The following is a 15,474-nucleotide window of genomic DNA, read 5'->3' on the forward strand; positions in this document are numbered from 1 at the left end:
CGACTCAATTGCTTGTTGAAAAACCTACTTGTAAGCTGCAGATTACTGGCTGAAGAAAATAATTAAAGAAAACTAGACTATTATTTTAGCCCTCGTCACGCTGGGCTAAAAGCATGACCCCTTCCTGACTATACAATGGAAATTCTTCAATTTCTTCCTCACTCAAAACAGCCAACCAAGGTTTGCATTTTCCTACAAACATAGGACCAATTTGAAAAATGTCATGTGAGTCAGTGGTGAAAATAGGTCAGAAAGCAGTTTCTTATACAAGTACTTGAAAACAGCATGAGCTGTAAACATAATAAATCCATTTGTCCTGTGAAGACTGGTCTGGAGGCACATTGAAAATGTGCAGAAAAGTTCATAGGCATTCCAGTTTTATTAAACTGTTACAAAAGCTTTAAACAAACATGTTAAGTCTATATTTGGTTAGTACCTTTTAAAAATCAGAACAATCAACTTAAAAGGAAGCATTGCGGAATGAGAAGAAATGCTTTTCCTGAATTATGTCTTATCTTTTATTCAGGACTCTGATGTCCTAATCCACTGCTTAATAGTGACTTGAACTACAACGGCACAGGACCGTACTGTGCTAATAGTCTGATCTTAAATTCCATTTATCTGTGCTTCTCCCAATGAAAGTAGGAGGCACATCCACTCCAAATATGAAGAATCTGGTGGTGGGTGAAGAATGATGACAAAACCTTTTCCTACCCTCGCTCCAGTCTACCCATGCCCACTGCGGTGGCATCCTGCGTGTTCACTGTCCTTCAGCCCGGGCAGCATTTCCACCCGGCTCTGCTCGCGGCAGCACAGGGGACCGTGAAAGGCTTGTGTCGGATCCAGAGGGCAGGGCAAGCACGAGGGCCCCTCTGTGCAGACAGCTGCAATTTCTGCTGTTTCAAAGGTGACAGACAAGACCCTCCAAAACCCCCCTGCCCCCCCAAAGTCTGCTGACTGATGAATCACAGTTTTGGGTAAGGGAAGTAATTGGGAATACGGGAAGTTTTGGATAAGGCAAGATAATTTTAATACAAAAGTTTAATTTGTGATTTACCAATTTAATACATAAATACCTAACCTGGGAAGTCCCTTCACCCATGTGACAGTATTACATGACAATTTCAATAATGCATTATGAGCGCTCACCAATATTTAAAAAACAAAACAAAAAATATTTCATTTATGAAATTCAGTAATATGGGAATTCAAGCAGAAACCTTTCCCTAGAGTGATCACTCTTCTTGCTGTGACTCCAATTCATGAAGCTTACAACTGCGGGTCCTAATTCTGGACCTATCTATACGCAAGCTTAAACTGAAATCTGCAAGCAACACTGACTTTTTCAAGAAATCCCATTACACGTTCAAACGTAAATATACCTGTAAGTAACCAAAAGGTTTTAAGTTGTGACTTCTTCTGTGCTTACACCCACAGCAGGGATGATGGTCATAGCTCAAAGAGGTGAGATGTCACATGGATAATTTATAAAAAGTAAATTTCTTATGAAATTTAGTATGATTTCCTATATAATTAAAAAAACCCCACATGATACATACATGCTTATATACCTTGTTACTACAAAGGTTTCTGAGCAGGAGTGCCAAGACAGTAGAAACGAATGTATTAGCTGGAGGAATAAATGACAGGTCCATTCCACTTCTAAACTGCTGAGCACAAGTAACAAAATAAAAGCAAAACCAAATTTCAAACAGACAAACAGTAAAACATCTGTTACATGAAGGAGGAAAGTAGTTTAAAGACTGAGCTAAGTGAATCTTTTAGCCACCTCCCTTCAGGGAAGAGAAATCTGACCCCAGGAAATAAATAAAAGTCACCCAAAAAGTGAACAAAAGAGGTGTTTGAAAAAAACAGAACACCATTCATCGCAGCTAACGACTTGTTCATTATGAGTGATGATGGATAAAGACTTCTCACGCTGAGATGAAATCAAGATTTATATGCATTGTTTCCTCTCCCAACTTGTGGGAAGATCATCATCATTTAATTCTATCTCTGCGGCCAGTGATGGGCATCCAGAGAGCTGGTTATCAAACGGCGCAGTCAGCTGGCAAAAGCCGAAACGTGCAGTTGGCACATCTGGACCGAGCCGCCACAGCCGAGGGTGAACAATGACTCCTGGCCAGCAGCCAAATTGCTGCAGACGCTGGCGGGTCTCATCTACAACCACCCCTACCAGCATCTTTCTCTCTCTACCCCCCCCCCCCTTTTTTTTTTTTTTTTACGAGAATCAGATTTTCATTGCTTCATTCAATTGCTCTCCTCTGCCATTTTTTACAGCTCTTATCGTTCCCTTGGAATATGGCCTTGAGACAGCTCATCCGTGTCCTTCACTGTGTTATCTCTTCTAACTTTTATTAAAACTTCAGCTCTCATCTGAAGATAGCTAATTAAATCCATGACAGATTATACACTCGTTTAAAAACTGCACTGAACTACTTTTCTAAAGAGAACAGGGTTTATTTTCTTCTCCCATAGTTAAAACTAAGGGTATATAAGGAGGTTTCATTCATTTACAAAGACAAGATCCTTATCTTTACCTAGTATATAGATAGGTTTATATTAAAGTTCCTTTGTTGCGTGACAAGACTCGGTGCAATTTCTCACAGTAATTATTTCTTGTTGCTGGACAGATCTCTCAGCCTCACACTTTTGAAATATATATATACACTAACATATATGTGAATGCACATTTACACCCTGAAAAGCATTGCTTTAAAATACAAATGCAAGTACTGTAAATTTTCTTTTTTTAAATGTTGATATGTCTTAACTATAATAGTACTATTTTGACAACATTGCAGAAAGTAATTTTTTCTTTTTCTCTACAAGTAACGATGAATCCTTTAAATTATTTAAAATCATACTAAGCATCATTTTTCTTACATAAATTAAAAGTATACAAATTCTATCAAGGACTGGTCTTACTGTATTTCCACCCATCATCTCAAATTACCACTAGCTGGACTTGAATGCAAATGGCTTTGTTATCATAAATACATATTTGCAGTAATGGATATACTGCTCTGCAGCAAACATTATGCAGCTCCTCCACTGTCTGCTTTTTGCCAGTATCTAGAACACAAACCTGTGCACAGAACTGCTTTTGAGTGGTGCTGAAAATCACAATACCCACTGAACAAAACTGAGCATCTTTCACAACAGTTAAAGAGAGATATAAAATATGCTCATGGAAAAGCACCCTACCCTCTAGAAAGTACGATAAATAACCCACCTGAGCCTCTCTGTGATCCCTTCCTTCTCTTTAAGGCCTTTTGTAAGATATCCTTCATGGTGACCTTCATACTGTCCACCTGAATAAGTGAGAATCCATGAGCAGCATTTCTGCAAGACAGATGCACATGCATTTTTACAAAACAATCACCATCAGGCAGCTCACTGCAATTGTCGTTAGTTTCAGGCAAAGGACTTGTTAGGCACAACAATCAACAAAGTTGTGCTATAGAAGTAAGGTAAAAGGAGAAACTGAGCGAACTCCCTTAGAAAGGCAGAGACAAAAATGGAGAAAATGGATTGAGATTCAAGCTCTGTAAGGATTTTCCTAATTTATCTTTATTTTTGATCAATTTGTGTTCATCATTAAAAAAGAGAAATGAGCAAATGCACCTGCGGAGCTCCTCGACCACTCATTATTAAGTGTCTGCTAGGCATTCCAGTGCATACAAGAGAAACAGTTTGCAATGTCATTTTCATACATGTCCCCATGGCAGACCTAACAAATCATTAAGAAGTGGAAGAACAACACTCGGAGAAATAACAGCAGCTTTTCAGCACTATTAATATATAGCATTATTTCAAACATAAGTAACGTGCTTTCTTTGGACACATTTTTGTGAACATCATGGCACAAAATCTCATGGAAAGGTTTACGACAGCGGGGTACTTGTCCTGGCCATTGCCCGCAGGAGAGTCCACACTTGGGGGAAACACCGCAAACAGCACGGGGACGGTTACAGAAGATACTGCCAGCCAAATATTGAAAGTGGCATCACTGGGGAAGCAGAGGAGATGACAATATAATAGAAGAGATACTGGATTAACGTATCAGTAAATTTTGCCCCTTAGACCTTGCAGTCAATCTCTGCTCATGTCAGTAGATGTCACTGCAGACAGTTAGCACAGAAATTTGAGAGCTGCTAGGCACCCACAGGGAGAGATTTGCACTGCATGGAAAAAAAACTGTTTTGCAAAGCTATTTAGACAGGAGGAGGAGCTTTGTATCTGGCAACCAGGAATTTTAATCAGGGAGCAGACCTCTATATGAATATCACAGCTGGAATATTTTTAAAAGCAACTGGCAGTCAAAAGCAATGCAAGCAACACAATTACATCATTGAAAACAAGACCATATAACATGTCACTTTAAGACACAAATGCTGAGAATACAAGTTTGAGTTCAGATCACTTCAGACGTGGCATCCCTAGTCCACGCTGTGACACAGCCTAGATGAAAAAATGGCATCTTCAAGCCCTCACCATACATTAACACTTGCTCCTGGCCACTGGCTGCAGCGCAGACACGGCGGCCAGCAAACTCCCTGCCTGGGCACATGCTGGCCACCAGCTTGCTGTCCTGCAGCTCACTCGTGCTCTTCTTGCAGCTACCAGAACAGCAAGCACACACTGTCCCCCTTTACCCCACTCACAGCACAGAGCTACCTTATTTACCCCAGTTAAGCTTTTCAACTCAACATCACGGTTGAGGTCGATGATCTTAGAGGTCTTTTCCAACCTTAATAATTCTATGATCATCTGCCGAGAGAGGCTGGAACGGGCTGAAGAGACGGTCAAGAAATCCACGAGTGGTCATTTATGCACTGCAAAAAATAAAAATGCCTGCCACGCTGTAAGAACATATCAGATGGGTCTGTTTTCAAAGCATCCCCCAGTCCTGGGGCAGCACACCCCCGGGCTCCTCACCCCACAGCAGACAGTCCCACAAGTCACTGGTATAAAACAGCGTTTCCTTCTCATCAGTTGTGAGTTAGTCTCATCTGAATTTCATTCTCAATTCCCTTTGTTCCTGGCCAAATGAAACTGCCTAAAAGCCCCAAATTTATGTCCTCTAGACCATTTATTATTTATAACTCTATCTTACTCGTCCTCAAACCAAATATTCCCAACCTTTTCATGCATCTACTATTTCCCTCTCTATTTCTGCCATGTGCTTAATACAGAACGAGCCGAACTGAGCCCACTGCTCCACATGAGGGAGTACCATCCATGTCTGCAGTGGTGAGACTGCCATCCTCGTACAGCCCAAGGATTCAGGGGTTCTGACTAATGCCACACAGTGAGCAGAGACCTTCCTAAACTCTTCACTGATGAGCAAATCTTCCCTTAAGCTGCTGTGGAGCCCTGCAACGTGCACGAGCACCGCACAACATCTTGCCTTTCCCAGCAGCTTCCTGGTCGTTCACCTCGCTTCCCAAAGTCATTACAGCTCTAGTCCAAACTGACCGGCTGAGCTACATTTAGTGGATTTTTTAAAGTGAAAAACCTCTCATACAATTATACTATAATTACAAGAAGGAAACTACCTTTGCGCTTTTATTTAAATGACACGATGTTTGTCAATGAAGCGCTACAAGAAAGGCCTTACACACTGGACCCAACCACCAGAACATCAATTCAAGATATCTGGCGCCTTTAGGTAATTCATATAATGCTCTGCAATACAGAAAGAAGGCTTCCAGAGAACTGCAGCCAAAATATAGGAAAATAAATTAAAATACTGCAGAAAAAAAAAAAAACAGTGAAGGTGAAGAAAGTCTTCCAAAACCTTTTATGGCCAAAACGACTGGAGTCACAATTTTTTTTTTCTGCCTTTAGTACCAAATGTTTTTCAAATGTCTTCTCCCACAAACAAAGCAGGGCCTGCAGCCTACACCACCGATCAGCCCCGCTTCCCGCTGGGTGCAAAGCAAACAACGGCAAGCGACCACGGCTGACCCAGCTCGGGCTGCTCACACCAACACGTATCTGAACGTCCCGAGAATGGAAGATTGTCTTTCGATGCCCAACACCTCAGCTGCTAAAGAGCACATGCTGCTGTTGATCTCGCTCGTGTCTCAGGCCGTCCCAACTTGGTCGATTCTTTCTATTGAGCAGCTGGCCTGAGAACTGTCAGACTAATTTTCCTGACACTCTATTACTAACTCATGCCTGAGCCATGGCCATTCTTTGCCTCAGAAGCTGGATCTCATCCCAGAACAATCTTTAAAAGTTTATTTTACTGATCAAAGCAAAATAAGAAAAACCTCTGTGTTTTACTATATTTAGTGTGCTATCCAGCAAGCGAGACTTTGGCAAGAGCAGTGAAATGTAAAGTGCACCCTGCATTTGTAAACTTTTGGATATTTGCTCTGGAACAGAGCCAGAGGGTCTGAAACGCCCGTCCCAGCTCAGACGCACGATTCTCCCCTTCCTTTGCTCCAGCTCACTAAGCGTGCAGCGCTGTTTCCCTCTAACAATACACCACAGAACCTCAATAACGACATTTTAGCACTCAGTAAACCCACAAATCTGAGCCGAGAGTGGATTTAAGCCCAGACCAAAGAGATTCTGCTGTCATCCTGGGGTCAGGCCAGCGTGTCAGAGCACATTTCCTGCGCCGCAGAGGAGGAGAAGCCCCGCGCCGCCCCCAGCGCGCTGGAGCACTATCAAACACGCAGGCAGTCTTGGAGCCACCCTCCGCACTGGGTCGCCTAAAACATCATCAATCTACCGCAACCCGCCTTTATGTGAAAGTAGCACAGTGAGGCTCTTCTGGAAGAAATACACACCCCACCTTACCTTGCCAGCTTCCCAGTTATGCTCCACATTGATAATGGGCATGAACTGTCCTCACTCAACCTAATTCCAGCATATCCTTAATTACGATTATAAATTACATGTTTTAGCTTACTCTGCTAATGTGCGATACCTTTATTTTAAGTCACCGCACTAGAAAACGGGACAGACGAGCAGATGCTATTCAATCAATTAAAACTGCTGCTTACAAATTGGAAGCCAAAGAAATTCCTTAGCTTGTATTTTCTGTCATTTTGCAAAAACATACCTGGGTGACAAGGTTAAATCAAGCAAAGGAAATCCCTGGCACTTATCATCCACAGGCATTACTGATAAATTGTGCAGTGGAGGAATAAAGGATTACCTTCTGTATTTTTTCATTACACTTTTCTTTTGTTACAGAATACATAAATCCATTGTGGCACAATGTAATATGTATCATCGTGCTACACCTGTGGACGTTTCATAACGGCTGCCATGTCTGTGCAGTCAGGAATGATAAGTGAACCACCCGTGAATGTTAATGATAGTGATCATTCTGCGGTAACTTGGCTTTCCATCTTCTTTTACAGCCTCAGCGCTGGAGCCAGGGTGGCAAGGTTCAGAAGAGGAAAAAGAAAACAACAGAAAAGGCAAGAGCTTCGGCGGGCTGACGCCGGGTGTTGCCTGGGGGGAGAAGTGCTCAGAGGCGGCATGGAAACAGGCAGTGTCCTCTCCATGGGCGCCGTCTGTGTAACGAAATAAAAAAACCAACACTTAAAGGACAAAAGGCTTCTGTTCTGAATGAGAAACGAACTTTCCCAAAAGCTGCCTTTCCAATCTGGACCAATTTTTTTAAATTTTAAATTCTTTCTTTCTTTTTTTTTTTTTTTTAAATACTGAAGTGGAATTTATAGCACTTAGAGCTTGATGCAAAAAATGGTTGGCATGGTTGAAAGTGTCTCTGAATGGCTAATAACGATTTCCACTTGATCAGCACAAAGTCAAAGTTAAGACTAAAAATCCCAGTTGATGCAATGTACTTAACTTAAGCTGGGTAATTTTTAAGATAAAGTGCACAGTGATATGAACCAGAATAACTATGCCAGCCACAATTTTTATTCTGAGCCTAAATAATCTTGCTTTTGTGCATCTCAGGTTAGCCTTGGACAACTCTATGCACTCTTGGGTTTAATTGGCTATGATTTGGCACTGCTATGAGCTATCAGCTTCCTGCTCTGACTTCTTTCCTAGGTCCTACCCCTCCCTATTCATTATCCTGGGAGCCTACCTTCTTAACTTCAGCACTTACATTAACTTTCTTAAATTTGCATTTTATGAATATTCTAAAATATACTTTGCAGATTACCTACACCCATGTAAAAACTGATAGCAGGCCTTTTGGGGAGTGCTTCTGTAATTTAAGTAAAAAACACATTTCAAAGCTTTGAATTGAATTTGTAAATGTACTGTGAAAGCCTAATATGTTAAAAGTTTTTCAAACCTTAATCTATCAGGTATAGCAGAGGTGCTGCTTTGAAAAATACATATATAATAGCCAAAGCAATTTAAACATAATATCAAAACAGAAAAAAGTGTTACAGAGCAGAGGAAATGCCAAATTTCATCTATGTGCCAACTGGCAGCTGAGCTACAACTCCTCGAAACACCATTAGATCGAGTATGTCAAGTTGTGATAATAAAATTTCCAAGGGGAAAAACCCTAATGATAGTACAGATTTATTTTAAGCTACCTTCGTTCAGTCTTTCAGGTATTACTTCATCATCTCAAGAAGCCTGCATTTACATGAATGCAGTGCTTTGTTTGACTCCTCCTGACAAATCATACTCGACATCAAAGAGGGCTGTTTGCGAATGCTGTGTTTGACATTGGACAAAGTACTCCTTTCCACAACAGACATTTTCCAAAAACATAACTCGCTAGACTAATGGGCAGTTAGAAGCCAGAATGACTGCCCTCCGTCTTCTCCTTGTGTAACTTTGCCAGAGTCCTTGGAACTTGCCAAATTCAGTCATGCCTGCTTAGCTTGCTCGACTGATTGTGCCAGAAAAGAAAATAAGACACAGATGTATTTGAGCTCTTTGAGATGCCAGTAAGAGAGACAGCTAATGGCTTCATTTCGACCCTCCCCTACCAGCTGGGCACAGGTGGGGGGATAATGAGGTCCCTCTCCCTAATCAAACTCAATTATTTACTACTCTATATAGCCACAAAGACATTCACATTCGGCTCAGAATATAAAATGCACTGTGGGCTACTTCCAACCACCGCCACTGGGTATTTATAACTAACTCAAGTGGCTAAGAGTTTGCCTTGGCAGGAGTTTAAGTGTATGAAGTTCTGCAAACTGTTTCTGCCCAAACATGTCCTGCTGAAACAGGGTCCCCGGTGAGGTTCCATAACTGTCAGCTCGGTAACTGCACAACATCTGAAAATATATCCAATATGCAGGACGGGCGAGATCTGAAATAAAACACCATGCTTCACCATGAAGCTTCTCAGAAGCATCAACTTTTTTCAACAGTGATTCAATATTAATAAACATTACGAGTCACAAGCCTGACCCAGCAGCAGCTGAAATACTTCAGCATGAGGAGGAAAAAAAAGAGACGCAAAATATAAAAACACAATTACGTGCACTAGTAGGATGACAGGGAAGGAAGAAGATGTAGAATTTACAACAAATCCCTACAAAAACAAGATAGCACGCACATTTAAACTCACAGTAGTAACAATCTTTTGATGAAGTGATGATCAAGTAATTCTCTATTCTCGGGGACACATTAAAAATTCTAACTTAAATCTAACTATTTACAAATAACTATTTACACAGGAAGTACAAGCACTTTCAAATTAACATGTGGACACAGAAAAAAAACCCTCTCAGAAAAGCACTGCTTCTTATGATGCAGTTGTCTTATTTCTAATCAGCAGGACCTCCCAAGTTCGAAGGAAGGTCCTCACATGAGCACAAACTATGTTAAAGCAAAAGATTTCACATTTGTTTTGCAGAATTTGCAGCTGGACCTTAATCCTGCTACCAGCACCAGTCAGCGAACTGCTGGCCCAGCCAGGATCCTGCTGAGGTCTCTGGGAACACCAGTTCCACCTCCTCCGAGCTAACGTCCAAAATCTGAGACCTCATGTGTTCACTGCATTTAAGTACTAATCCCTATTCATGTACCGAGTACAGGCAACGGGGATTTAGATAGGAGGCAGCTGAGAAAGAAAGGGGACCTTTTCCAAATGAGAAGTCATCAACAATTTAGAATCTTCTAATGATACAGGCTTCTTAACTGGTCTGTCTGCAATAAACACTCCTGATCCTTTTTGATTGCATGGAATTAGAATAGAATTTTCTATATACCTACTGGAATTTTTCTGGGGATACTGGTAATGCAGATTTATCTTGAAGATAAAAGAATCATAGAATCATAAAATTAAAAAAATCAAATCCATGGCAATAGCATTGACTCTAGAGAAATGCACGCAGGTGAAAGAGATATTCCCTCTTTCAGAGAAAATATGCAGCATTCTTCAGTCAGGGGGAAGGAACTAAATATCCTGCAATTCCACAGATGGAAAAGTCAGTTGCCTGGCTCAACTGTGTGACTGTAACCTGCACAAACTAAAAACGGACCTTGTAATATGACTGGCAAGACTGCTTCATTTCCTCCTTGTATCAGATTCCACATGACTGCATCCAGTTCAGCACAGCTGATGTTTACCTTGCATAACTTATTTGTAAATACTGTTGACAGAATATTTTATTTTCCAATAACCTAATACAGTGGAATGAAGTGAATGGGCCTTTGGGAAATACACGTGGGATTTCTGAAAATTCCTTTCAGTAGGATGCTTTAGAACATCTCTAAGAAGCACAATCCACAATAAAGAATATAAAAACGTAATTAAATAGCTCAGAAATTTTTTTAAATGTCTGATTATTCAAAACCAGAAGCAGCTGTATGGTTATGAAATGTAAGTAATCCTTTATAAATCAAAAAAATGTCCAATAGCCAGGAAAACCCTATTAGCATTTTCATTTCAAGAGATCCAAACATTAAATATTTTTCCCAAGTAAGAAGTGGCTTATGCTACTACTATTTTGTTATAGTAATTAAGGCCTTCCGATGGTTTAAAAGATTTTTCACTCACAAGTAAAGAAAAATAAAAGTGATCAAGCATAGTATATAACACTCAAACCCTAATTCACTGATAATAATATAGCAAATTCTTCTTGAGCTACAAACCAGACAGCTTCAAGTTTCAGTGGCAGATGGGGTATTCCTCTTCAAAATACTTCTGGACTCTAGAGTGGTATATCCAGTCCTGCTCTAGCTGGCATGCTCATTCACTGCTCATATCTCTCCTCAATCACCGCATTGTTATTGATGTACTCTGCAACTATTTGTATTTAAAATTACCTGCTTTTCAGTCCACTAACCAGTCTTAAAATGCAAGTTGACTACTTTGTCTATCAGGCTTTGAAAGAAGATTTTGAAGTCTCTCATATGTAGAATACCCAAACACTGTAAGTACACTTTTTTTCCCCTGGTAAAATTCAATACATTTTCCCAAAATAATTAAAAAATCACTAGCAAGATCAGTTCTTAATACCTGTTGAAAAGGGCTCTGGATATCTAACATGCATGACTTCATAATTTTAACTCTCTGAAGCTATTATCTACATTATTTCATTTATTATTCAAAACATATTTTTCATAACTAAGCAGCATGGCTGGAGCAAAATGAAGATTCTGAGCTCAGACTTTGTGTAAATTCCAAGTATTTACTAGCAGCAGTGCAACAGTTCAATGTTCTCCATCCTAATCATACGCAGAAGGGCTTATTTTCTTCTCTGTAGTTTTAGACTCACAATGACGGGCTCGCCCGAGTTGCTGCCAGCAGCATTTGCTTTTCTACCTGCCTCGTGACGGACCCCAGACCAGGCATCGTCTGCAGAGAACCGTGAATACGTGCGCCCCTGAGTTTTGCTACATTCAGATGAAGAAAAGTAGAGAAGAAAAAAGACATGGAGGTGGCACGGACACACAGATGTTTCACAGAGATTGAGAAAGTTAGCATCCATACTCACATGCGAACAAAGAGCGACTGTTTTGCTGCCAGGCCGGGAGAAGAGTACTTTTCAACCAGCGCCAGAGTGCTGAAGCCAAACTTGTGAATGGGCTCATTGGAATCCAAGGGTGGAAAATCTGTGTCAACCTCTCCGTCATCCTCAGCAATATGGAGACAGTAGGCATTGACGTTGTCGCTGAAACAAAGACAAAACAAGTTCATTCAGGAGGGAAGCTAGACAACCGATCCAGTTCAGCCGATCAATACCAGTTGCTAAATGCTGTAGAAAACAAACTGGCAGACACGCTTATTACAGGAGTAACATACTCAAAAGCCACTGATGGCATGTATACAAATATGTCCAAACAAAGTCCCAACGTATCTTGTTACCATAACCACGTGGTAATAGAAAAACCCCCAAAACCTCAGCGTAAAGCAGTGAGTCTTACTTCATCGTTAACTGAACTGCAAGCAAAAGACTGACAGTGATTAAAATACACCAAGATCTATAAAAGTTTGATGACTTCATAAAGCTGGAAGCAATATTTTGCCGTTTGTGAAAATTTATTTATTTATATGACCATTACATTTTAGAATTTAAGACAAACAAGCAGTATCTCTCTATTTTTTCATAGATCAAGTAACTGTGGAAAGTTTACCGAGCATACGCTTGAAAAGCTGAGAAGGCTCTCGGGCAGGTAAACAGTGTAATAAACTACAGGAAGAATAAAAAATCTGTTCAATATGGTAGCAACAACTAGTAGAAAAGCTACCTTTTCTAGACACCTAAGAAGTCCAATCACTAAAACCACTTAAAAATTAGTATGAACTAATAAGAAGAACTAAATAACACAGAAAGTTTTAAACAGATACAGTGTGAAGAAAATACGGAAGAAAAATCTAAGCCTGTTTCTTTCCACAAACAAAAGCCCATAGGGAAATGACTATCTATATATACCAGAGTATTAATCGTATTTTCCCAGTATTAAAATCTATTTCAAATGCTAATATTTAAATTATTGAGCTGAAAATAAGTATTCTTTCTTACTGTAAATGTGCCCGCATTCAGGCATTTTCCACAGCCATGAAGTATAGCTTGAATGTTCACATGGCAGTGTGTTTCTAAACTCTGCAGTTTAAATTTGGAGTTTTAATTGCATGATTGATGCTTAAATTAATTAATTGCAAAGTGTACGCTAATTGTTTAATTGGTCGCTTGATCTATATAGATCATTTTTTGAATTAAATGAGTTGATTTACAAAGTTTATTGATTGGATGTGACAATGAATTATTTCGCTGACTACCTGATTTGCAATTTTCTCAATTAATTCACATACCTTTGGTTGCAACTGTGCTTTATTGAGAGTGCTTAGTCCAGGTGATCTATATGTACCTTGTCACAACTAAGACATTTATTATATAAAACAGGTAGTAACGATGTATTACTATTAATGTAAGCTGTACATTTGCTAACAAAAAGGTAATCCAGCAACGTTTGTCACTATGAATTTTGAAAATTCTACAATACTATTAAAGAAACGTCCATGAGTCTCTGGACTGTTATGAAGAACTGGAACATTGCTGTAGAACTAATTTTTAACTTCTTCAAGAGCGCTTAAGTAACTTTTAGGGAAACTGATGAAAGGTAGCGCTGGGAAGAGAATTCATACAGCACCAGAGCTCTGACAACCACAGAAAGCCTACTCCGCCAGGAGGCTGTGTGGTTTGCATTGGTGCCAGTCTTTTTAGGAACAAGCTAAACAAAAAGGCTGTGAATAATACAGATACAGCTGATCCTGCTTACGTAACGAGAAATGCCTGGCACGATTTTCGTGTCCTTGTCTTATTCTATTTAGATCTCTGCGAATACAGACACCAGGCTCTGCATGCTCATTCTGTCCAGTTCCACGTAACTCAAGTCACCCCACGCTATGAGACTTCCCAGTCTGAACAGTCACCCGATTCCCATCTTCCCACAGCTGTGGTCAGTGCCTTACACTGCTGATTTTCTAGCCTATTCGTTTGACAGAGTTCTTCTATGTGCAGCCTAGTGCGCACTTAAAGCTCTGTATAAATAAAGTTAACATTTTCATTCGGTACTTGATGCATTTGCATAATTCTCATTAAAGCCAGGGGAACATATAGACACGCAGAACACATTCAGTGCGATCTCAAAGCAATCCAAGTGCCAAAAAAAGATGGTGGTGGCAATAACTTATTTTCCACCAATTACACTGAAAATACACAATGTCGGTTAAATCCCATAAATTAAAATGGTTACAAATGTCTTCAAACATGGAGAGGGTTCCTGAACATTAATTAAGTCACAATCTGTTGAAAAAAACAAGTTCAACGGGTAAAACTGTTCTGCATTTTGAACCTCCACGAGGATGAGATCTAAGTCCTGAACTCTAGGCTTCAAATTACAAGGTGCAAAGCCTTGAGAATCTGCGTTTGCTGTGGACAGAATGTAAGAGTTAAGTACAACAACTGACAGATGTAATAGCATTCTCAACTTCTAAAAATAGGAAGTTTATTTGAATTTTGCATCTCACTATTAATTTATTCCTAGAAAGGGATTTTGTTTATTCTTTGCAGGTGGAATCATTACAGCACATCTGTCAGGGGTTGGCAAGAGAATGGTGCAGTCGGTTATGACCAAAGTTCACCTGTAAGAGGCCAGGAACACGGCTGCTAACACTGTCAGTGGTTCCTCATATCAAGACACTGAATAGAGACAAATGTAATACAATTATAATAAAAAAACGCAGCCTAACTGAATACAAAACATTCTCAAAGCTGTCAACTATTACTCACTCATTTCAGACTCTTACATCTACCTTTTAGGAAAAAGAATTAGGCAGTAATATATTCTTTTCCTAAAGACAGAGGGGTTGTTTCTCGTAATTACAAAGTCTACAACCTCCTCATTATTCTCAAAGCGTGTTACTAGTGGGTATATTTGTCATTCTGCATACATTGCAGATCAGACTTGAAGCATTCTCTACATGTATTTTAGTGCAGTGTCACAACGAGCCCCATTTTTTCTTTTCGTACTCTAAACTGACTAAACCAGGAACCGATAGCAAACGTAGAATGTGCAGCCTACACAAGCTCTTTCCTTATTCGGAAATGATGAGAATTAGTCTACAGTTAAATCAATCCTTGCTACAGGACAGGCAGTCAGCAATGCTAAAAAAAGATGATGGAGACATGAGAAATAATTAAGAACTACACAAGAAAACAAACTTCTTGTAATCTTGAGGCTCTGCCCCTTCCTCTGAGCATTTGTACCCAGATTCTCAATTGCTGCTGTTAGACTGTTCTTGGAAACTCATGCCTCCATTATTTATTTTATTATTTCTGTCCTGAGATTTGATTACATTAGACAGCCTCCTTGGTCACGATCACTCTTTGACACATCATAACATCTTATCCTTCAAGGCAGACAGTGAAATTCATTTCCTCCCACTGCTGACTTTTGCTGTGGGCAATGATGTTTCATGGAATACCTCTACTCAGGGCATTGTTCCATTTGAGGTGTGCTGTGCTCCTGAAA

General features: G+C 40.0%; 1 protein-coding gene across 10 annotated transcripts in view; it reads right to left on the minus strand.

Annotated features, from left to right (window-relative positions):
• Positions 1-15,474, minus strand: part of MAPKAP1 (MAPK associated protein 1) — a 108,603-nt gene that overhangs the window by 45,278 nt on the left and 47,851 nt on the right. For 9 of the 10 annotated variants that reach the window (XM_075170901.1, XM_075170902.1, XM_075170898.1 and 6 more), the window contains 2 exons: positions 11,934-12,110; positions 3,257-3,366 (listed from right to left, as the gene is read on the minus strand). In XM_075170901.1, the coding sequence (XP_075027002.1) occupies positions 3,257-3,366; positions 11,934-12,110 (287 nt within the window). Of the gene's footprint in view, positions 1-3,256; positions 3,367-11,728; positions 11,833-11,933; positions 12,111-15,474 lie in introns of all 10 variants that reach the window. The other variant, XM_075170900.1, reaches the window with a different exon arrangement.

Source organism: Calonectris borealis, chromosome 21 (assembly GCF_964195595.1).
Source record: "Calonectris borealis chromosome 21, bCalBor7.hap1.2, whole genome shotgun sequence".
NCBI classification, from domain to species: Eukaryota; Metazoa; Chordata; class Aves; order Procellariiformes; family Procellariidae; genus Calonectris; species Calonectris borealis.